At 36.3% G+C, this 24,826-nt stretch overlaps 1 protein-coding gene across 10 annotated transcripts in view; it reads left to right on the top strand.

The window, feature by feature from the left end:
* ARHGAP32 (Rho GTPase activating protein 32) overlaps window positions 1-24,826 on the top strand; it is a 320,343-nt gene that overhangs the window by 188,740 nt on the left and 106,777 nt on the right. For all 10 annotated transcript variants that reach the window (XM_035265066.3, XM_035265065.3, XM_078339806.1 and 7 more), the window contains 4 exons: window positions 13,437-13,574; window positions 15,807-15,899; window positions 16,683-16,805; window positions 18,335-18,412. In XM_035265066.3, coding sequence (XP_035120957.3) covers window positions 13,437-13,574; window positions 15,807-15,899; window positions 16,683-16,805; window positions 18,335-18,412 — 432 coding nt within the window. The remainder of the gene's footprint in view (window positions 1-13,436; window positions 13,575-15,806; window positions 15,900-16,682; window positions 16,806-18,334; window positions 18,413-24,826) is intronic.

The following is a 24,826-nucleotide window of genomic DNA, read 5'->3' as shown; positions in this document are numbered from 1 at the left end:
TTTCTGGTTTACTCTAGCAGTTTTGTATAATGTATTTCCAGGAATTTATCCATCTCCTCTAGGTTTTCTAGTTTGTGCACATAAGTTGTTCATAGTATCTTTGAATGGTCTTTTTTATTTAGGTGGTATTAGTTGTAATATCTCCCATTTTATTTCTGACTTAGCTTAGTTGGATCTTCTCACTTCTTTTCTTGGTTGATTTTGTTCATGGTCTAGTGATTTTGTTTATTTTTTCAAAGAGCCAGCTTTTCGCTTTATTTCTTTTTTTTTTTGTATTTTTTTTCTTGTTTTATTTTCAATTAGTTCTGCTCTGATCTTGGTTATTTCTTTTTTCTGCTGGGTTTGGTTTGGTTTGTTCTTGTTTCTTCATTTCGTTGAGGTGTTTCGTTAGTTATCTATTTGTGCTCTTTCAGACTTGTGCTGTATTCAAAAGGTTTTGATTGGTTGTGTTACTGTTACTCTTCAGTTCAAAGCATTTTTAAATTTCCACCTTAATTTCATTGTTGACACAACAATTACTCCGGAACAGATTATTCAGCTTCCATGTATTTGCATAGTTTTGAGGGTTCTTTTGGAGTTGATTTCCAATTTTATTCCACTGAGAGAGTACTTGCTATAATTTCAGTTTTCTTAAATTTGTCAAGATTTGTTTTGTGGCCTATCATATGGTCTATCTTGGAGAATGTTCCATGTGCTCATGAGAAGAATGTATATTTTGCAGTGGCTGGGTAGAATGTTCTGTAAATGTCTTTTAAGTCCATTTGTTCTAGGGTATTGTTTAAGTTCCTTATTTCTTTGTTGACTTTCTGTTGTGATGACCTTTCTAATGCTGTTAGCAGAGTATTGAAGTTCCCCACTATTATTGTGTTGCCATCTATGTCATTTCTTAGATCTAGTCATAATTATTTTATAAATTTGAGAGCTCCAGTGTTAGGTGCATATATATTTAGGATTGTGATATTTTTCTGTTGGACTGGTCCTTTTATCATTATATAATGTCCTCTTTGTCTTTTTAAACTGTTCTTTAAAATTTGTTTTGTCTCATATAAAAATAGCTACTTCTGCTTTCTTTTGGTATCAGTTTGCATGGAATATCTTTTTCCACCCCTTTACGTTAAGTTTATGTGAGTCCTTATATGTTAGGCGAGTCTCTTGAAGAAAGCAGATACTTGGTTGGTGAATTCTTATCCATTCTGTTATTCTTTATCTTTTAGGTGGAGCATTTAGGCCATTTACATTCAACATTAGTATTGAGATGTGATGTACTATGCTATTGATCATGCTAGCAGTTGCCTGAATACCTTATTTGTTGGTTTTTCATTGTGTTACTGGTTTATAGTCCCTGTGACTTTTATGCTTTAAGGGGGTTCTGCTTTTGTGTATTTTGATGTTTTCTTTCAAGATTTAGAACTCTGTTAAGCATTTCTTATAGCACTGGCTTGGTAGTGGTGAATTCTCTCAGCATTTGTTATTCTGAAAAAGACTTTTTTTTTCTTTCATTAATGAATCTTAGTTGTGCTGGATACAAAATTCTTGGCTGATAATTGTTTTGTTTCAGGAGGCTACAGAGAGGATTCTAATCCCTTCTAGCTTATAAGGTTTCTGCTGAGAAATCTGCTGTAAGGTTTTCCTTTATAGATTACCTGATGCTTTTGCCTCACACTCTTATAATTCTTTTCTTTGTCTTTACTTTAGAAACCCTGATGACTATGTGCCTAGGTGATGATTATTTTGCAATGAATTTCCTGGGTGTTCTTTGAGAGCTTCTTGTATTTGGAAGTCTAGATCTTGACCAAGCTCAGGGAAGTTTTCGTTGACTATTCCCTCAAATATGTTTTCCAAACTTTTAGATTTTTCTTATTTCTTCGGAACACTAATTATTGTTATGTTTGGTCATCTCACATAATCCCAAACTTCTTGAAGGCTTTGTTTGTTTTTTTATTTTTTTCTTTGTCTTTGTTGGATTGGGTTAATTTGAAAGCCTTGTCTTTGAGTTCTGAAGTTCCTTCTTTTACTTGTTTGAATCTATTTTTGAAACTTTCCAGTGTATTTTGCATTTTTCTAAGTGTGTCTTTTACTTTCAGAAGTTGTGATTATTTTTTATTTATGCTGTTTCTCTGGAGATTTTTTTGTACCTCTCGTATCATTTTAAAATTTCTTTAAGTTGGTTTTACCTCTCTCTGGTATCTCCTTAAGTAGCTTTATAATTGACTTTTTGACCAGGCACAGTGGCTCATGCCTTTAAATCCAGCACTTTGGGAGGCTGAGCTGGGTGGATCACCTGAGGTTAGGAGTTTGTGACCAGCCTGGCCAACATGGTGAAACCCTGACTCTACTGAAAATACAAAAATTAGCCAGGCATGGTGGCATGTGCTTGTAATTCCAGCTGCTCCGGAGGCTGAGGCAGGAGAATTGCTTGGACCTGGGAGGTGCAGGTTGCAGTGAGCTGGGAACATGCCACTGCACTCCAGCCTGGATGACAGAGCAAGACTTCATCTCAAAATAATAATAATAATAATAATAAATACATAAATAATTAGCCTTCTGAATTCCTTTTCTGGCAATTTGGAGAGTTTGTTTTTGTTTGGATCCATTGCTGGTGAGCTGATGTGATCTTTTGGGGGTGTTAAAGAACCTTGTTTTGTCATCCTACCAGAGTTGTTTTTCTGGTTCCTTCTCATTTGGGTGGATTATGTTGGAGTCAAGATCTTGGCTTCAGGTTCTGCTGTTTAGATTCTTTTTTCCCACAGAGTGCTCTCTTGATCTGATGCTCTCCCGCTTCCCCTAGGGATGGGGCTTCCTGAGAGCTGGACTACAGCCATTGTTGTTGCTCTCTTGGGTCTAGCCATCCAGTGGAGCTACCAGGCTTCGGGCTGGTGCTGGGGAATGTCTGCAAAGAGTCTTGTGATGTGATCCATCTTCAGGTCTCTCAGCACCTGCAGTGGTGGAGGTAGCAGAGGAGTGAAGTGGGCTCTGTGATCGTTCTTGGTTGTAGTTCTGTTTAGCATGCTAGGTTTCTTGAATGGTTGTTATGCTAGCAGTGATGTTGTCACATGGACAGACTCAGGTCTTATGGTTCACCACCTATGTTCTAGGTGGTGGAATTAGCTTTGTTTTCTCCTTTCTTGGAGCAGTTTTTTAATGAGTTACTGTAATGTCTTGAGTTGGTTTGCCTCCAGCCAGGCAGTGGTATTTTCAAGAGTATCAGCTGTGTAGAATAGAGGGGATATAAGCTTGCCCTAAGGTCTCCTGGATAAGTATTTTGGTTTCTCAGGTGATGGTTGAGGTCATCGAGTTCCCAAGAGATTATGTCTTTTGTCTTCAGCTACCAGGGCAGGTAGAGAAAGACCATCAGGTGTGGGTAGGGGTAGGTGTGTCTGAGCATAGACTCTCCCCTGGGTGAGGCTTGTTGCAGCTACTAGAGGGACAGGGGGGTCTGGATTGGGGTGTAATTCTCAGGCCAATGGAGTTACGGTCCAAAGGGGATTATGATTGCTTCTGCTGCATCATACAAGTCACTAGGGAAGTTGGGGAAAGCTGTCAGTGACAGGTTTCATCCAGCTCCCATTCAGCCAGGAAGACCAATCTCACTCCCATCCTTGCCCATCAACAGCACCAAGTTTATATCCAGGCAGCTGGTGAGCATGGCTGAAATCTTGCCCCAGGCTACAAGACTCCCTGCTGAGAAAACATACAGGGCTTTCAGGCTTGACCCCTCCCCATCAACCTTGTCTTCTGTACTCTTATCTGTACTTTCTGTTTGCCTCCTTCACCCAACCTGGATTCTTTCCAGGAAAATTTGTACTCAGTCAAAGTTATTACAAAGTTGAGCTGGAACTTTGCTTTTTCCTGTGGTCTGTCCCCAGTTCCACTGGCAGCCCTCCCAAACGAACCCCTGTGAGGTAAAAAGTTAGAAATGGCTTCCCTAGGCCTCTCTAGGGACCAGGAAGAGCCCAGGAAAGTGTCTACGGGGTTCTTCCAGCTGCTGCTTCTATTTTTATATTTCACTCAGCTCTCTAAATTCATTTCTGCTCTACGTAAGGTTAAATCTTCTATGATCTGGATTTTCAAGTTCCCTAGTGAGGATGTGTGTTCAGAGGCAGACTTCACCCTTTCACACTTTGGGCACTCACAGTTTTACGCCTGTCTTGTGGAGTTTGCATTAACAAACTACTTTTTTCCAAGGGTCTGTGAATTCTTTTGATTTTCCTGGTATGTTTCTGTGAGGGTTCTGGGAGCAAAAGTTTATGATGTGAGTATCCATGTGCTGTTCTGTCATCAGAGTGGGAGCTGCAAGTTAGTCCTGCCTCCTAGCCACCATTTTTCTCCTTTCTTTTCTGATGTCTGTGTTCACTAATGTAGATTTTTCTCTAAGCACTGCTTTCACTGCCTCCTACAAATTTGGGTAAGTTATATTTTTGTTTTCACTTGGTTCAAAATATTTAGTAATTTATCTTCAGATTTCTTCTTTTACCTGTGTTTTATTTAGAACTGTGTCATTTGATCTCCAAGTTTTTTGGTACTTTCCAACTATTTTTCTATTATTGAATAATAGTCTAATTTTTTTGTGGTCTTGTTACTGAAAAGAGGTCCTGATCCAGATCTTGGATCTTGCAGAAGAAGCAGTTTGGGGAGAGTTTGTAAAGTGGAAGCAAGTTTATTAGGAAAATAAAGGAATAAAGAATGGCCGTTCTATAGGCAGAACTAACAGCATGGGCCACTCTTTTTTGTTCTTTGAGACAGAGTCTCGCTCTATTGCCATGCTAGAGTGCAGTGGTGTGATCTTGGCTCACTGCAACCTCTGACTCCTGGGTTCAAGTGATTCTCCCGCCTCAGCCTCCCAAGTAGCTGGGACTACAGGCATGCGCCACCATGCCCAGCTAATTTTTGTATTTTTAGTAGATACTGGGTTTCACCATGTTGGCCAGGATGGTCTCTATCGTCTGACCTTGTGATCTGCCTGCCTTAGCCTCCCACAATGCTAGGATTTCAGGTGTGAGCTGCTCCTGACCTCATTGGTGTTTTTATGTTCTTTCTTAATTATGTGCTAAACAAGGGTTGGATTATTTATGACTTTTCTGTGGAAGGGGTGGGTAGTTCCCAGAAGTGAAGGTTTGTCTCCTTTTTAGATCATATAGGGTAACTTCTTAATGTTGCTATCACATTTGTAAACTGTTGTGGTGCTAGTGGGAGTGTCTTTGGATGCATTATAATTAGTGTATAATGAGCAGTGAGGATGACCAGAAGTCACTTTCATCACCATCTTGGTTTTGGTGGGTTTTGGCCAGCTTCTTTACTGCATGCTGTTTTATCAACAAGGTCTTTGTGACCTGTATCATGTACCAACCTCCTCTCTCATCCTGTGACTCAGAATGCTTAACCTCCTTGGAATGCAGCCCAGTAGGCCTCAGCCTCATTTTACCTAGCACCTATTCAAGATTAAGTCATTCTGGTTCAGACTCCTCTGACACTCTGAGAGCAGACCTACTATGATTTCTGTTTTTTGTTTTTTTTTTTAAACTTGTTATGGTATGTTTTATGCCCCAGAATGTGGTCTCCAAGATATGGTGAATGTTCCACATGAGGCTCAGAAGCATGTGTAATCCGTTGATATTAAGGTATTATATCAATGTCAATTATATCTAGTTGTTTGATGGTACTGTTAAGTCAACTATTTTCTTACTGATTTTCTGCCTACTGGATCTATTCATTTCTGATGGGGGGTGTTAAATAATTTTTATAGAGGTTGTTAAATAATTACAACTATAATTATTTCTCCTTGCAATTTAATCAGTATTTGCCTCACAGTACTTTCATAGTCTATTTTTAAGCACATAAATATTAAAGATTGTTTTATGTCTTCTTAGAGTATTAATCCATTTGTCATTATTCAGTGCCCTTATTTATTCCTCATAACTTTCTTTGCCCCGAGGTCTGCTCTGACTAAAGTAATTATGGCTATTTTTGCTTTTTTAATAAAAAAATTAGTATAGTATATTATTATTTTATTTTAATCTATCTTATATTTAAAGCTTATTTCTTTTAGACAGTCGGGTCCTGTTTTTTGAACCAGTCTGACAGTCTGTCTTTTAATTGGTATGTTAGACCATTGATGTTTAAAGTGATTATGGATATAGTTGGATTAGTATGTTTGTCATTGTTTCTATGTATTGCCCTTGTTCTTTGTCCCTGTTTTTGTCTTCCATACTCTGTCTCCTTTTTGTATTTTTCCAACTTTATTGTGGTATATATACTTGTCAAATAAAAATTGCATATATTTAGAGTGTAGAATATGATGTTTTGATACGTGTATGCATTGTGCAATGAGTACTGCAGCTAATTTACATATCCATCACCTCACAGTTAACTTTTTGTGCATGTGTGGTGAGAATACATATGATCTATTCTCTTTTAGTGTTTTTAATTGAGCATTTTATATGGTTCCATTTTCTCTCATTTCTTAGCATATCAATTATATTTTTAAAAAGTTTTTTTTAGTGGTTCCACCAGAGTTTCTGATATATGTTATAACTAATCCTACTTCACTTTCAAATAATTATACTGCTTCATGGATTGTGCAGCTGCCTTGTAATAAAAATTATTTGTAATTTGTCTCTATCATCCTTTGTATTATTACTGTCATTCATCTCACATATAGAAATCATACATGAGCATGTACATACACATATACCCCCATACACATATACAAAAACATACATAGTCAAGTACATTGTTGTTGCTATTATTTGAACAAACTGTTACCTGTTATATCAATTAAGAATAAGGAAACAAAGTTGTATTTTACCTTCACTTATTCTTCTGCATTACTTTTCCATTCTTTATGTAAATACAAGTTTCTGATCTATATCTTTGCCTTTTTCTTGAAAGAACCTCTTTTATATTTCTTACAGAGCAGGTCTGCTGGCCAAAAATTTTTGTTTGGCAAACTCTGTTTTCATTTTTGAAGGATAATTTTGCATAGTACAGAATTCTAGGTTGCTGGGTAAGGGTTATTTTGTTAACACTTAAAACATTTACTCTACTGTCTTCTTGCTTCTCTGGTTTCTGAGAATATGCTGAATATAATTCCAGTCTTTCACCCTCTATAGGCAAGGTGTTTCCCTTGCAAACCCCAACTTCTTTCAAGATATTTTCTTTATCTTGGATTTTCTGAAGTTTGTTTGTGTGTGGTGGGGGGAGGATACAGTTTATCCTGCTTTATGTTCTCTGAGCGTCCAGGACTGGTGGTTTGGTGTCTTTGTCATTGTTGCTTCAAATATTGGTTTTGCTCCTTTCTCTGTTTCTTCTCCTGGTATTCTCAGTATGTATGCATCATACATTTTATAGTTTTCTCACAGTTTCCTTTTTCTTCAGTCTTTTCTCTCTTTGCATTTCAGTTTTGGTTGTTTCTATTGTGGTATCCTCAAGTTCCGATTCTTTCCTCAGCTGTGTCCAATCAACTCATGAGTCCATCGAAGATATTCTTCCATGTTTTTGATCTCTGGCATTTCTTTTTATTCTTTGTCAGAATTTTCAATTCTCTGCTTACATCTGTTCTTGCATATTGTCTACTTTTTCCTTTAAAGTTCTTAGGAGATTAGTCATGATTCTTTTAAATTATTGGTCTGGTAAGTCTAAGATTCCTGCCATCTTTGACTTGTTCTGTGTGTGTGGTTTTTTTGTTTGTTTGTTTGTTTATGCTGTAATTTTTTGTTGAAGGCAGACATAAGGTACTGGCTAAAAGGAAGTACAGTAAATAGGCCTTCAGTAATGTGTTGGTAAGGTGTGTGTCAGGGAAGCATTCAATAATCCTGTGATTAGGTCTCAGTCATTTTATGAGCCTGTGCCTCTGAACAGTGAACTTCACACATGAATCTCAGTCCACAACCATCCATCTTGCATCTTTAGGTAGGACAGGCTGACTGGAGTGGGCTGGAGTTTGGTATTCCCCTTCTCCCCAGTGGAAGGCTCAAAGAAGCTGGAGCTGGGTTTTCTTACTCCAGAAGGTGAGGCTGTGGCAAGAGTTTATCCTGAGGGTAGACCTTGTTAAAAACACAGTGCTTGGGTGTGTTTCAAAAGTTTTCTCCTCTCCCTCTTAAGAGCATGAGGAGATTTTTTTTTCAGATAGTCATTGCGAGGACCCAGTTGAACTAACAGAAGTATGTTGAACCCAGAACTCTGGGTTCTCCTAGAGTTTTTAATGCTCAGACTTGTCATCCCTGAGCCTCTAGCAATTTATCAATTGTAGATTAAGTTTTCCTACCCTAGCAGTGGTTCCCACAGAGGTTTCTGCTTACGGATTTCTGTTCCAGGTAAGTTACAATTCTATATATTTACCTGTCTGTCTCTAATTTGGGAGGAGGGTAGTGATTTGTTCTGTGACCCCACTTCTGTGACAGATTTAAGGAAGATCTGTTGATTTTTACTTTGTTCAGCTTTTTACTTGTTAGGATGGAGAGGTGACTTCTGAGCAACTTACATAGACTGGTAACCAGAAGTCCAGTGATTACTTTGTAACTAGACATTGATCACTTCTGAAATGCAACTGTATCACAAATGTATTTTTGTAATGGTCTCTCATTTCCATGTGGTACTTGGTAACAAAACCAAATGAACTAGAAGTTTAGCTGGCAGAACAAATACAAAGTGCATAACAATATATTTTAATACCTCTTTTAAAAATATATCTTAAATACCTCTATGGGAAGAATGCCTCAAGAAAATAAGACCAACAAATTTCTTTTTTTAGTGACTCGCATTCTGAAGTTATTTATTTTCTCCACATTAAATACTTATTACTTATTCATCCTAACTACAACTTTGTACCCTTTGACCAACATCCTTTCACTTTCTTCATCCTTTAGCCTCTGGTAGCCACCATTCAACTATGCTTCTATGAGTTCAGTTGATTTAGAAGACACATGTGAGAACATGTGGTGTTTGTCTTTTTTTGCCAGGCTAATTTTAGTGCCCATAATATCCTCCAGATTTATCAGTGTTGTTGCAAATGACAGAATTTTCTTTAAGGTTAAATACTATTCTGTCGTGTATGTATACCATATTTGTTTTTATCTACTCATCCATTGATGGACACTTAAGTTGATTGTATAACTTGGCTATTGTAAATAAGGCTGCAGTGAACCAATGAGTGCAGATACCTTTTTGACGTACTGATTTCAAATCCTTAGGCTATATATCCAGATGTAGGATTGCTGAGTCATATGGTAATTTTGAGGACCCTCCATATAGTTTTCCAAAATGGCGGTACCAATTTATATTTCCACCGAAAGTATATGCAGGTTCCTTTATTCCGTTTTCTCTACAGCTTTGCCACACTTATCATCTTTTGTCTTTTTGACAATAGCCATTCTGGCAGATGTGCGATTATATCTCATTGTGGTATTAATTTGCACTTTCCTAATGACTAGTGATATTGAGCATTTTTTAAAAATAATATCTGTTGTATGTCATCTTTAGAGACATACATAGAGACATACATAGAGAAATGCCTGTTCAGTGCTTTTGCCCATTGGGTTATTTATTTATTTATTTTCTGTAGGGTTCTGTGAATTTTGAAAATATATTTTGGATATTAACCCTTTATAGGATATATTTTTTCCCAATCTGTGGGGTTTTCTGTGCTTTTATTATCATTTTGTTTGCTGTGCAGAGCTTTTTAGTTTGATATACTCCCATTTAAGACTGATCTCTTTTTGACTTCTTTTAAGCAGAAAGTTCAATATTGGAGTGTAATAAACCATTTGATAGATAACATCACTGTACATTCAAGGAATTTTCTTGACTGTAACTCACTGAGTGTTACAGTTCTCAAAGGGTTAAGTAGGTTATAGCTCTCAAAAGGCTAATAGTTTCATCAGATAATTTGATTAAACATACAATTGTAGTTTGATAAGTTATATGTTATAGTAGGATACAATATACTCAGTAGAAAGATTGGCAAAAATGTGAATATGTTTTTTATAAAAGAAGAAATAAAAGTGACCAAGAATATGAAGTTGTGTCTAGCTTCGTTAAGTCAATAAAAGGCAAACTAAGGGAAGATACTATTTTTCACCCACTGGAAATTTTTTTAAGTCATTATTTTTAGTATTGGTGAGGATGCATTGAAATAGGTGCAAGCAGTAAAAATTGATACAGTCTGTCCATTTTTAGGAATTTTGGATGTGTTTAACTTTTCATTTTATAATGATTTTAGACTCATATGAAAGCCATAAAAATAGTACAGAAATATCCCATTTACCCTTACCTAGCTTTTGCTAATGACACATTTTTAGAAATTAATGCTAAGAAAGTATAAGACATTGCAACATAAACTTCAATACAAATGTGTTATTTATAATCTTGTTATCAATTATTGTATTGTCATCTTAGAACTCCCAAATCTATCAGTTTGGAAGTGTAAACACCTTTTTCACAATCAGTCTTTATTAGTGGAGGCACTGTTCTAGTGTCTGGGCATGTTAACAATTTAACCAAACTTAATATTTGCCTGCTACACTCCATGCGTGATAGATATATGAGCAATATAGCATGCAAAAGTTATTTTTATTCCAGACAACTGTAATAGTGAGAAAAATACCAATAGAGATAGCTAATAATTAAGGAATTGTTTCCAGGGAGTCTTGTTAAACACCTTACATGGATTATTTCACTTATTCTTCTGACAGCCACAGATTCTATTAGCTTCCCCATTTTACAGATGAGGAAACTGTGGAATAGTTACCTAAGGCCAAGTGACTAGCATGTAGCCTAGGGTAGTATAAATTCAGATTCTGCGTTCCCAATTACTGGTTGCTATTCTCATTCTTTCTTTTTTTTTTTCTTTTCTCTTTCCTCTGTTTCACACTCATGGAGCTCAAGAAATCTGTTATGCAAGACAAGGGGAAAATGTTATTCCAGTTAGCATGTATTAAGCTATTTCTATCTGCCTACTACTAAGCACTTTACATTGATTTATTTGATTTAATTCTTAAATAACCAAGTTTCACAATTGGGATATTGTGGTCCTAGAGCCAAGCTTTTAGCTGTGTATTTATTTCAGGAGTTGGTATATCTAAATATATTCAACATCTATACAGTTAATGTTAGTTAGGGTGTGGTAATGACATTGGCAAATTTGAGCTGGCTGTGCTATTTCTAAATGTTTCAAATACAGTTTTTAAAAACACTGTAGGCCATACCCAGATCAGAAGATATAATGGATACATTTAAAATACTATGGGTGATGGCTGTAAGACCTTCTTGTTCAGGTGAAAATTTAAATTATTTTATTGGATACTTATTTTCATACTTGTTCTTTAACATAACTGTGAAAATTTCAACAAACTACCTAATCTGTGATTATTTTCGTAATTAAGGAAATAAAATTTTATGTTCCTTCTTTTTGATAAGATACTGTGAAATGAGGGGAACAGTCTCAGACTTGGATCAAATGTTTAACAATACTCGTCAATTATAAAGATGATTTTTCAAATGTATTAACAAAAATCTTGTAGAAGTCAATACATAAAAGTCGTAATAGAGAAAATTAACAGGATTTTGGTAGTAATAGGCAATTCATACAAAAAGATATCTTAATAATACATGAAAAGAAGCTAAGCTTCACTCATAATTAAGGGAATGCAAATTAAAAGAAGATACCATTTCATCTCTATCTGGTTAGCAGTAATGTAAATTCTGATGATGCCAAAAATTGGCAAGGATTTGGGAGCAATCCTTGGGATTGCTCATATATGAGTGGGAACTCATATACCACTGTTGGGTGAGTAAATTGGTATTACCACTTTGGAGACCAGTTTGGTGAATTTGAAATAAAGTTGATGATACTTGTACATCATAACTTGGCAATTCCCAGGAAAGCTTTGGGCAGAAGGTAGTGGTAGAACTGAGAAAATAAAGGAGTTTCCTCGAGCAAAGCATAAAAGAAAGAGCTTATATGACAGGAAGAACAGAAAGCACTTAAAAAAATCATGAAGACAAGGAAAGGAACATTGAACTCATGCAAATCATTCAACATAACTGGAAGCCAAGAAAAGGAATGGAGGAGTAGCCAGTGAGATCAGTCTGGAAATTCAGACAGGGCCCAGATGACAAAAGCTGTGATATGTGGAGATAGTTTGCGTTTAATCCTGTAGACCAGTGTCTCTCAATTCAGGTTGATCCTCAGAACTAACTGGATCCCATTCCACACTTAGTGAATTAGCATCTCTTAGACTTGAAGACTGTTCTTTAAGTCTCAGTCACATTGCTTCTTTGCCTTTCAGCCAAGGTCAAGGGTAGAAGTCTCAGCCGTATCTACTGTTTCTTTCTTAAAACTCTCTGAAAGAAAAAGCTAGTAATGGCTTTTTGTCTATGTAATGGAGGATTATAGTCCAAAGTGGGATTATACAAGTTTATCATGTTAGTTTTTGATTCACCTGTAATTATAAATCAGCACCCTCTCATGAGGTAATACCCTCTGTTTCTGTTCCAGTTGTCTGGGGCCGATGGAAGAATTGGTTACTCTGAAGGCTTTTTCTTTCAGACCCTCCAGACTTTTTTGAGCCAAAAGGCTCTACATAAAAGTAGATTAAATTGCAAAACTATATGCTATACAGTCCTGATGTGCTCATCATTACTCACCACAGGAGCTTTTGAAGGACTTATTGTTTTTGTTGCTGTGTGAGCTGATAAACTCTGTATTTTGTAGTTGGGGTGCAGGGGAGGAGTTTAAAGGCAAGGCTCATTAGCAATATTTCAGGTAAGAAAGGCTCTTTACTGAAGCTTGGGCAATAGGATTGAAAAGGAAGTAATAGATTCGAGAGAAGATTAGAAGATAGTATGTAATAAATATTCTTTATGAGTATGATTTTAAAAAAATGCGCTTGTGAGATTGGGCAAAAAAAGGGAAGAAGGCCTGAGAGGCAGGGAGAACTGAGGGTTCTAGATGCTCTATGCATATCAAATGCTTATAGAGGAAAACTTCAGTAGTTTTGGTTTTTGACTATATTTCTGATCTCAATCACAGAAAATGTTGGTAGTAACAAATCAAAACCTGATTTTTATTTTTCTTTAATTTTAGTTAATATTCTCCTCCCCAAAGTTGTTTTATGGTTTTTTCTTTTTGGTAGGTTTAACGTCACATGATATCTTAAACATTTAGCAGTTATTGTTTTGAAAGAGATGCAGTAGGTTTTGACCAGCAGTAGGAAGAGGGTTGGTAGAGAGTTCTATCTTATTTTCAATTATTGGCCCTTTAATGTAATAGAACTCATTAGAGTGTTTCACAGTTTTAGCTATTAGCTATCAAGTTAATAGAAACTTCTCGTTTGAAAATATAAATTCTCATGAATAAAATAACATTGTAGAATAAGGCCTGATTCATAAGTATTTCCCAATAGAGATGAATTATAGGAGTTTCTTTTTTCTACCAACAGGGAAAAAGTTGGATTGTTAAAAGAAGTTATGAAGATTTTAGGGTACTTGATAAACATCTTCATCTATGTATTTATGACCGAAGATTTTCCCAGCTCTCAGAACTTCCCCGTTCTGACACCCTAAAGGACAGTCCAGAGGTAAGGTTTAGTACTTTAGTACATTTAGTACGGGGGTAATCACTATATATGAGTTTGCATAAATTTTTGTCTTTATACTAAACAAAAGCTTATATTGAACACTCAGGATGATTACTGGGTCTACTTGCCTGTTTCATAACTGAAAAGGTAGTAATGCGAAATATAATGTTTAGAATTAGAGTAGGTTCAGTGTATGATTTTATAATGGAAAACAACTCATAACGTAATATATAAATGACCAATATATATGAGCAAATCATTCTCCAGAGAACATATAAAATGTGGAAACAAAAATATGGAAAAATGTTGCCTTTCATGATCAAAGAAATTAATATTAAAACAATGTTGTTTGAGTAGTTTATGACAACATGCTGTATGTATGCACGTACTGCCACTCCTGCAAAAAATATCTAGTAAAAACATAAAAAATTTCTAAACATGTTTAAGCAGAAGAGATTCTTAATAGCATCATTAAACCAAAAGTACCATTAGGGAATCAAAAATTGTGAGGAATCTTTAAAAGTAGATGGGATAAGATTTATGTGGGAGAGTAAATGTAACCTAAACATGTAAGTGAAACAGTACTCCAAAACACAAGGAAACTAGAAATTTTACACGTAGAAACTGAATAAACAGAATAACCTAGAGGAGCAAACAAAAGGCTTTTTGAAGGATGATTACTGTCCTCTGAGAGAAAGTGAAGCTGTCACTTCCATGAAATGGATTTAAATAAAATGAAATCAGAGGCTGGGCACGGTGGCTCACGCCTATAATCCCAGCACTTTGGGAGGCTGAGGCGGGTGGATCACGAGGTCAAGAGATCGAGACCATCTTGGTCAACGAGGTGAAACCCTGTCTCTACTAAAAATACAAAAATCAGCTGGGCATGGTGGCGCGTGCCTGTAATCCCAGCTACTTGGGAGGCTGAGGCAGGAGAATTGCTTGAACCCAGGAGGCAGAGGTTGCAGTGAGCCGAGATCCTGCCATTGCACTCCAGTCTGGGTAACAGCAGCGAAACTCCATCTCAAAAAAAAATATAAATAAATAAATAAATAAATAAATAAATAAATCAGAGATGTCATAAATGAATATATGATCGCTTAAATTAATTTTAATAATAGTAAACTGTACTCCATACAGAATGTACCCAGCTGAAGAGAGAGTTGGATGATCAAGCCAAGTCATTTATAAGCATACAACCCCTGGAAGGGACAGAAGGTTAAAACGTTGTGAGAGAACAGTTGGGAGTCACGGAGAATAGGTTCAGACGAGTTTCTGCTGATGGGATTTATAGGAGGAGAGAGTGGATGCAAGGAAATAATCAAAAATTGGTGTAAACCTCCCCAACCCCTGATATAAATAAAGCAATGTTTTGAGATTCAGTGGGTTCATTAAGCGCTAACATATACGGACGCTGCAGCAGGGTCTCAGAGTGTCTTAAAACCTGGATCTCTTTGTACCATAGAAAATCTGGAAGTCCCTTTATCTGCATTTCTCATTTCTGCTTTATTTTTTTCTGTTTCATTTTTTTTCTCTCAGATTATCCTAAAACATGACCATTACTAAGAGGTCTTAGGTTTCTTATCCCCTTTTAAGAGAGCAGCCAGATTGAGCTAGAATCTGTGTCACAATTCCTAATTCCTAGATTAACTTTGGATGGGTCCAGGTAATATTAGGACACATTCCTGAACCAATCAGCTGAACCATGGTATAGGATCACATATAAACATGGCTGCTCCTGCCACAGCTGCAGTATGGAAGATTACAGTTGGCCTTGGGGAAAGGGTTTTCGAGTAGTAGGGGAAAACTGTAGGATCACGTATGAACATGGCTGCCCCTGCCACAGCCACGTACATGGAAGATTACAGTGGGACTTCGGTACAAACATTTCCAAGTAGTAGAGAAAGTCCAAGCAGAAAAGCCAAATATGGATCTCCTATAGTTATCTTTTTGCATTTTCAGTACAAAAATAGAAATTCATAAAATTAGAAACCATGGAATAGTATGATTGGTGATGATAAGGGGCTAGAAGTTGAAGCTCTGCAGAAGACAGAGGCTGAGTTGCTATGTAAGTGCACGTTGTGCCACTGGTAAGTTTCTGTGAAGAATCTTCTATAACTATCAAAAGGCCTAAAGAGCCGTAGATTTTTTTTCTTCTAGAAACCATGAGTTTTCTCTGTAAGAGAGCATAGTCTCTTTCCTCAGAGTTACACTGACTCTTTTTCTTTTCAGTCGGTCACTCAGATGCTTATGGCTTACCTGTCACGCCTTTCAGCTATTGCTGGCAACAAGATCAACTGTGGGCCTGCCCTTACCTGGATGGAGGTATATTGCCTAATTCATTTTTTGTGAAAAATGTATATTTATCTACTTAAGAAATTTGATATTAATTTTTATACCTATTGAACTTCAGAAATCAAAGAAATGGAGTATATTATCATCATCCCAGAGGATAGATAGATACGATATACAGGAAATATTTTTTCATCTCAAATCTTTATTTGATAATCTTGGAAACTAATCTTAATATTTCTTGTAAATCTCAATGATATTCAGCAGAGTGTACATTTTTTTTAGTTTACTTAGTAATTGAAAATATTTTTCAGTTATTTATGAACCAGGGACAGCCTTTTAAAGGGTTCTACTTAAGAGTAAGTATTGAGTGAAGCATTTTTTAGTAAATAGATTATATATTTATTCTAAATGTGCATATGTAGAGTTACATTGTTTTCTCCTTCCACTGGAAATTGGGAATGCAAGATGGAAAGTGGAAAGAATGTGGAACTATGGGCCAACCTGCATTAAGATCTTGGAAAAAGTATTGAATCTCTTATAAAATACATAGCTTCTTTCATCTTCAGCATCTTCACCTTTAAATGATAAGTATTTTTAGAGTTATGAGGATTAAATTAAACTATATATGTTAGAGGCACAACACAGTGACTAGCATATTTTGACTACCCAGTAAATGGTAGGTGTTTTTTTTTTTTTTTTTTTAAAGATTCTTGGGTTATTGTATCTCTAAATTAAAATAAATTTCTTATATAGCTAGTCTAAGAAGCATTCAAGTCCGTGTCTTTATCTCATAGTACATTTTCTTTGTGATAGATTGATAATAAGGGAAATCACCTTTTGGTTCATGAGGAGTCATCCATCAACACTCCTGCTGTTGGTGCTGCCCATGTTATCAAGAGGTACACTGCCCGGGCCCCTGATGAATTGACCTTAGAGGTAAGTAGTTAAGAAGTTGTTTGTTATTTGGTTCCTGCTACCTTTCTGGCCTCATCTTTGACTGTTCTAAATCATTTCCTTAATTTAAAAAAAATGAAAAGCACCAGGTTTTTCCATAGTCCTTTATCTTTCAGCCTGTAGTATCTTCTAGTTTTGTTTAAGTGATAGTACTCATCATTGAAAACTGAGGTTGTCTCCTGTTTTTTCTTAGAAGTTATTCTTGATCTCCCTTTCCTCACTGCATGCAAATACATACCCCCAGAAACCTGAATTGAATGCCATTCTGAACTGTACTCATAGCTTATCGCTGACATATCACTTATTAGGTTTAATCATGATGGTTATGTTTGTCTCAGTGAGCTTTCTGAAAGCAAGGTCTGTCTTGTTTTTGTACCTAAAACAATACCCAATGATACCTTTTTTTCTTACATATTGTTGAAAGATTGAGTTAAGGAACAGATAAAAGGTGAAATGAACATATTTTGCTATCAGATATAAAAGGAGGGGAATTAAATTTTTTTCTTTAAAAATATGTATTGGCTGATGAGAGAAAAAATGCTGACAGTTATTAAATTTAAGAAATAACTATAAATTTTTACTGCTTGGAATCTGAACTGTTTTCAGACTTTAAGATTCTGTACAGAAAGAAATGTAGGTCTTAGAATGATGATGTTAGCACATACGGCTTTGCAAAAGTGGCTTATATATGATTTGAAAGATTCATTGTGAATATACAAAAGAAAAATTTCTAAAGCATTATAGTGTATGTTAATAACGTTACTCTGAAGTTCTTGACTATGTTTTATTATAGATATCAGCGCTTCTTTTGATTGAAGACTATAACATCTGTTGAATATATTATTAAAAACTACTGTAATTTTTACATTTATGATTTTATATGAGTTTTTATAAACTCGCTAGTTTTCCTTTTACAGTGAAGAAAATTAGCTCCTTGGTGGAGATAATTATATTTTACTATCTTTTGAAAGAAGTGTAGTTGTCATCAAATTTTACATTTGCTAAGAATAACCCATCTTAAGCCCTTTTCTGTATGATTAAATAAGATATGTCAAGAGCTCAGTACAGTGCCTGGCACATGGTAAGCACTCACTAAATGTAATATTAAGGGAAGCTACTATTGTTTCTAAATATGAATATTTAAAACTATCTTTTGTAAGTGAATCTGATCACTCTCAGTGACAGCAGTAACAGTAGTTTAACAGAAATGATGATAATGGTGTGATGCCTAGCATTTAAAAATCTTATGCTATCAGTCTAGCTTTCTGAAGTTACTGCACATTGTTAGCTGGATCACAGTCTTTGTGCTACCTAACTTTTTGTAAACCTGTCTTTAAATTGAAAGATAATTAAATTATTTTTAAAAAGAAGTGGTACTTTTTTAAAGAAATTATTGGCTGGAGTATAAATAGCACTTTACCCTTTTGTACAGTTCAGATTTAAATTGTAGGTATAACAATTGGTTTAAAATTTAACTAAAACCATTTTGCTTAAAATTTTGATTCTCCTAGGTGGGAGACATTGTTTCTGTTATTGACATGCCCCCAAAAGTGTTAAGCACATGGTGGAGAGGCAAGCATGGATTCCAGGTAGGCAACAACAAATTAGATGTGGGAAAATTCACAGAAAAGTTTTCTTTATGTTTTAGTAATACTTTTGTTTATAATAAGTACTGACTGATAGTGGACTTTGTCATCAGAAATTTTGTCAGCAACAACAGAAAATGCAGATGATAATGATAATTGATTTAGATTCCCTTTTCTAATTACTGTTGTGGTTGTTTCTTATCTCCTTCTTCTTTAAATGGTGGTATCTTTTAGGTTATAAGGCCTGTGGAGCAACCTTGCTTTTAATACGGGTTTTTAATCATGATTCACATATATTTCCTCTCTGGAGTTAAGTCAGTTTCATTAATATTTTTCTATAAAAAGACATTGTAACTGTTATGTAAACTTAGTTTTAATTACAGAACAACAACAGAATTTAAAGCAGTCTCATTTCTTTTTCATATACAGTAGTCCTTTTATCTGTGGTTTCCATTTCCATGTTTTCAGTGACCTGAGGTTAACCAAGGTTCAAAAACATTTAATGGAAAATTCCAGAAATAAATAATTCACAAGTTTTAAACTGCATACTGTTCTGAGTAGTGTGATAAAATCTCTCCCTGTCCCACCCAGAATGTGAATCATCTCTTTGTCTAGCATATCCACACTGTAGACGCCACCTGGCCCATTAGTCATTCAGTGTCCCTCTCAGTTATCAGTTTGACTGTTGAGGTATTGAGGTCCTGTGTTCAAGTAACCCTTATTTGACTTAATTGTTTTACTCAATTATTGGTAATTGTTATGAATCTCTTACTGTGCCTAATTTATAAATTAATTAAACTTTATCATAAGTATGCATGTATAGGAAAAAGCATCCCATCAGTTGGGTTTGGTGTTATCTGTGATTTCAGGCATCCACTGAGGGGTCTTAGAACATATTTCCTGCAGATAATGAAGAACTACTTTATGGCTAAACAGTTTGAGACCTTAATGACATCTCTTAGACTGACTTAGCAACTAATTTTTATAGGATAGATGGATTTTCTTTTATATCTTAAAACTATAGAGGAATCTTTGAAAATGCCTTAAAATTGTATCATTAATATATAGCCTGTGGCTTTTTGTGGTCTACTTATATACAAGTGTACTAAATGCTACATAAATAAAATGCTTATGCTATATTGTTAGAACCTTGATAACCATTGTATAAATACTTTGAGCTCTAACTACATATTAAATAAAAATGAATTCACTTTTTTATGAAATATATTTTATTGAAACATAATAATACCATTTCAAGCAGTATAAGATGGTGGATAAGAGTGTCTGTGTTTTAATCCTGTGTTATCTCAGGCAAATTATTTAACTCTTTGTTTCTCAATTTCCTCATTTGTAAAATGGGGATTATGGAATGTTGTTTGCCTCACATGGGTATTTGAAGATTAAATATGTGAGAATAAAAATAGAACGTACTTAGTTAGACCAAGCCTGAGGTATACTTTTGATCAGTAAGTGTTAATTTTTAAATTTCAAGAATTCTGTTTTTTATTTACCAAGTTTAATTTTATCTATTCCTTTCTCTATTATGACAGCATCTATAGTAATTTGATTTGGTGATTAAGACCAGAAAAATACTATCACATTACCTCACAATTCTTCTTGTTTGTGCTATTGGTATCCTCCTCCATCTGTGCTCTCATTTCTTACCAGCTGTGAATAATAAGTGCTTTTGATTAAATATAAAACTACATAGAAGACTACAGTTATCTTTGTCATATTAAGGGGTCAGTTCTTCATGTCAGTGGAAGTGAACAATAGACTTAAGGGTCTCAAAGATGATCAAAAGACAAGTTTAGCTTTAAAGTAACAGTTATGTCTTGGTCTTGATGTTACTACTAACTTTCATATATGTGTTTATATATCATTTATATGTTCATATATGTATAACATTCATACGTACACACACACACACACACACACACACACACACACACACACATAAACACCTGGAGAAGTTATTTGCCTTTTCTGAACTTCAGTTTCTTCTTAAAATCAGAGGGTTTCATTTATAATCTTTCTGTTCCTTCTCAACATTTAAGTCCTATGATTGTCTTCCCTTTGTTTGTTTAACAAATATTTATTGAGTACTGATTCTGTGCTAAGTGTATAGCTTTATACTCAAAACTATTGTTGAGACTCACATAGTTTATTACCTTACTTTTTTCAAAGTGAGTATAAATTAACTAGTCTGAAACTAGTTAAACATTAGTTTATTGCCAAAACAAATTATTGAAAACAGAAATGAAATTTCTAACTTCCAGGGTTGAGTTGTGACTGATAATGAAAACTTTTTCCTATAGGAATGTTGCTTTTCATCTTGATTGGTCTTAGAAAGGCAATTGTATCTCCACAGATCATGTTGGAGTACGCCTGTGAGAAGAGGCGTTGATGTGGCGGGGGGCGGGTGCCTTTGTAACCAGGAGCAAGGAGCAAATCTTTAAATGTCACTGTCAAAACTTTTTTTTAAAAAGGAATTCAGTATTTTAAGGTAGGAATCCACAGTTCAGCTTTCCTTGCTGTTCCTACACATTAGTCCATTTCTAAGAGCACTCGTGGTTAATTGCAGGGAAATGTGTGAAAGGGGAGACATGTTGAGCATCTATTACCTGCTAGTATAGCTCGGTACTTTACATGCAGTGTTTTCTTTCATTTCACAAAACTTCTAGGTACTCTCCTCCATTTTTATGGAGAGAAAACAGAATTTTCAAGAGTTCTAATAAGTAGTCTGGATGTTAAATCAAGTGATGGAGTAGGGACTCATACCGAAGTCTGCTCCATCTCATTGCCTGAAGAGCACTAAGCATGATTTCTACATTCAATCTCAGATTATTAACGTTCTGCACCTCAGTTTTCTACCCTATAGAAAGGAACATCTTTCCTGCTCAACCAGAGAGAAATAATAGTGTAATGATTAGCCAACTGTGGACTGCAAAGCATACATGTTTAATGGTGGAAACATTGCTGTTACTGTGTGTTATGTTTTTATGTGATGATTAATAAATTGTATGCTGGGGAAAAACTCTTCAGACTGTTCACGAAGTCCCCCACCTTTGTTAGCTAGTTTTAAATTGTAAGGTGCCCCTCCTGGGAGACACTGTGTTGAGAGAGGAAGACTATGATGGTAACTATAAGTCAGAGATCTTTCCACATCCTGATTTTCAAGTTTAACTGAAATAATAGCTTAGTTTAGTGTTTTTTATACCTTTTCTTTTAATCCAGTGGAGTTATTAATCAAACAGAATAATGCACAGAACCTCAGTATGATAAAAGGTAACCATGGAGCGTTCCTGATTCGTTCAAATCAGAAACACTGGGCCTTATCCCCATGCAGCCTGCCTGGCTGGCCTCCTTCAGGCCTTCTGCAGCAGCTCCAAGGGGCCTCAGTAGGAGTGAGAAACTGTGAGTTTAGCTTACTAGTGGAGTAGATCTATTACATCAAAAGCTGTTTTAAAATTTTAATTTTAAAAGGCCAGCCAACAGCCTAAAGTTAATAGAGAAACATGTTCTTTATAAGGACATTTTTCATGACTCCTTTTAGAAGGATAATATCTAGATTTTTACATTTCTCTAATGTATGTTATGTCTGAATTCCTGGTACTTCATATATTCTGATGTGGATGGGGGATATAATTTCAGAAGGCAAATAATCGCATACATATACATATATATGCTATATATGTGTGTGTGTGTTGTATATATATGTTATGTGTGTGTGTGTGTATATGTGTATGGTATGTGTGTGTATATGTGTATTTTTTTTCTATTATTGGGCATAACAGATGACCCACTGATACTTCTGTCAGTGGGAGCTGTTTCTAGAGTTTATTCATTCCTTAATTGGTCTGTTAGATACTGTGTTTGTTTGCTAGGGCTACCATAACAAAATACCACAGACTGGGTGGCTTACAAACTAATAACAAATATATTTTCCTACAGTTCTGGAAGCTAGAAGTCAAGGTGCCAGAAGGTTTGGTTTTTTTCAAAAGGCTTCTCTCCTTGGCTTGCAGATGGTCACCTTCTTGCTGTGTCCTTACACAGCCTTTCCTCTTTGTGTTTATCTGTGTCCTAATCTCCTCTTCTTGTAAGGACATCAGTCAGATTAGATTAGGGGCCACCTCATGTAACCTAATTACCTATTTAAAAGTTCCCATCTCTAAATATTCAGTTGATCCTTGAACAACACGTGTTTGACCTTTGTGGATCCACTTATACATGATTTTTTTTTAAGCAAACACTTGAAAATACAGTATTTGTGGGAAGCAAAACTCTCATATGGAGGGCAGACTTTTGGAATATGACGTGGGATTTGAGTATGTGTGGATTTGGCTATATGAGGTATGATGAGGGATCACTGTAGTCACATCGTGAGTTCCTGGGGGTTAGGGATTCAACATTATGACTTTTTGGGGTGAGGGGCACAATTTTTAGCCCATAATAGATGTCAGCCAGTCTTGAATGGAGAGGTCGGTTGGGCCCTCTTTAGGGCTGGCCTGAAGGCACTTCAGGTATTCTCTTACATAGACTTACTGGGGAACAGGTCCCTTCCTGAGCCAGGCTGGTTCCCAGGCCAAAGGCAGGCAGGACATGGAGGACTAGCAGACCTCAGCACTCTCCTTGGGGTCTCTCTGATGAATGGGGTGGTTCAGGGCTTACCAGGACTCCGTGGAAGGTGCAAGAGGGCTTCCTAGAGGAGGTAACACTGGAGCACAATGTTGCACGTGTCTTCTGCTGAGAGTATGTCCAGGTGACCCTCTGATGCTTCTGTCAGTAGGTGCAGGTGCACAGGCCAGGCAGGGAACAGCATGCATGTTGGTCAGCCAGCTCACCTGGCTCTGGTTACATGTGAACCCTGTAAACTGGGCTCTGTCTGCAGAACACATATGAGGCTATGCTTCACAGAGGTGGCAGTGTCTTCCCCAGCATTGTAAAGGAGACAAGGGCCTGCTCTTGGTGTTGGTATCGCCAGTGGTTTTTCTAGGGATTGAGATGATTTAGTTCAGACCTCTCTCAGGAAAGAAAGGGAAGAAGAGCAAGGATGTGGACTACTGCTTCCTACAATGGAGGCTGAGTCAGCTGAGGTGTCACCCTCTTGAGCACTGCTGCAAAGCTTTCTGAAGCACATTGTTGATACTCAGGCTCAGTATGTTTGCACTGGCAGCTCTGCTCAGCTCAGTGTGTTCATGGCATGTTATCTGGACTCCACTTTTGTTTTGTCAAGGTCGTGTGTGTGTGTGTGTGTGTGTGTGTGTGTGTGATCTCCTGGACAGCTGTTAGGGCATGACAGAGCACAAGTTTCAGTGCAGAGGTCCTTCCTTAATATTGCTGTGAACTGATGCTAGATAGTTGCTGTATTGTGACTTTAATATTATTTTCAAAATAGGGCTGGGTGTAGTTCTTCACACCTGTAATCCTAGCATTTTGGGAGGCCAAAGTGGGAAGACTGCTTGAGCCCAGGAGTTTGAGAGTAGCCTGGGCAACATAGCGAAACCTCATCTCTACTAAAAATACAAAAACTACTTAGGTGCAATGGTGCATGTCTGTTAGTCTAAGCTGCTTCGGAGACTGAGGCAGGAGGACCACCTGAGCCTGGGAGGTGAAGGTTGCAGTGAGCCAAGAGCTAGACTTTGTCAAAAATAAAACTAATAATCAATAGACTTGATTTTTGTCTAGTTACAGATTTATAGAATAATCGAGCAGATAGTTCAGAGTTTCATGTAATACCCCTGCCTGTTCTCCTCCCCATACTTTCCCCTGTTATTCACATTTGCTTTACAATACATTGAATAGAATTAGCAAAATGCTGATCTTTACCAACCATCAGCTGATAAGCTTAGTTTATCTACAGCACTGACTAAACACAATTTCTAGAAGAGTGGTCTAAGGAGCACCAGGGTCAGAATCACACAGATAAAAATACAGTCTCAAATCATACCTCGCAACTGTTGAAACAATTTTGGGGCTTGCTTTTTGTTATAATTAATGAACCAATATTAATACACTATTACCAACTAAAGTCCATTGTTTATGTTAGAGTTCACTCTTGGTGTTGTGCATTCTCTGGTTTGGACAAACGCATGGTAGTATGTATCCACCATAAAAGTTTCATACTTAATAGTTTTATTGCCCTAAAAATCTGTGCTTCTCCTATTCATCCTTCTTTCCTGCTGAACTCTTCACAGCCTGTGATCTTTTACTGTCTTCATAGTCTTGTCTTTTCCAAAATATCCCTATTGTTGGAATCATACAGTATGTAGCCTTTTCAGACTGGCTTATTTTACTTAAGATTCCTCCATGTCTTTCTTTGGCTTGATAGCTTCTTTTTTAAATCACTATCTAATATTCAGTGTCATGGATGTGCCACAGTCTGTTTATATATTCAAGTATTAAAGGACCTCTCAG

Source organism: Callithrix jacchus, chromosome 10, assembly GCF_049354715.1.
Source record: "Callithrix jacchus isolate 240 chromosome 10, calJac240_pri, whole genome shotgun sequence".
In the NCBI taxonomy this organism is placed as follows: Eukaryota; Metazoa; Chordata; class Mammalia; order Primates; family Cebidae; genus Callithrix; species Callithrix jacchus.
This window is presented reverse-complemented; position numbering and strand designations above follow the sequence as displayed.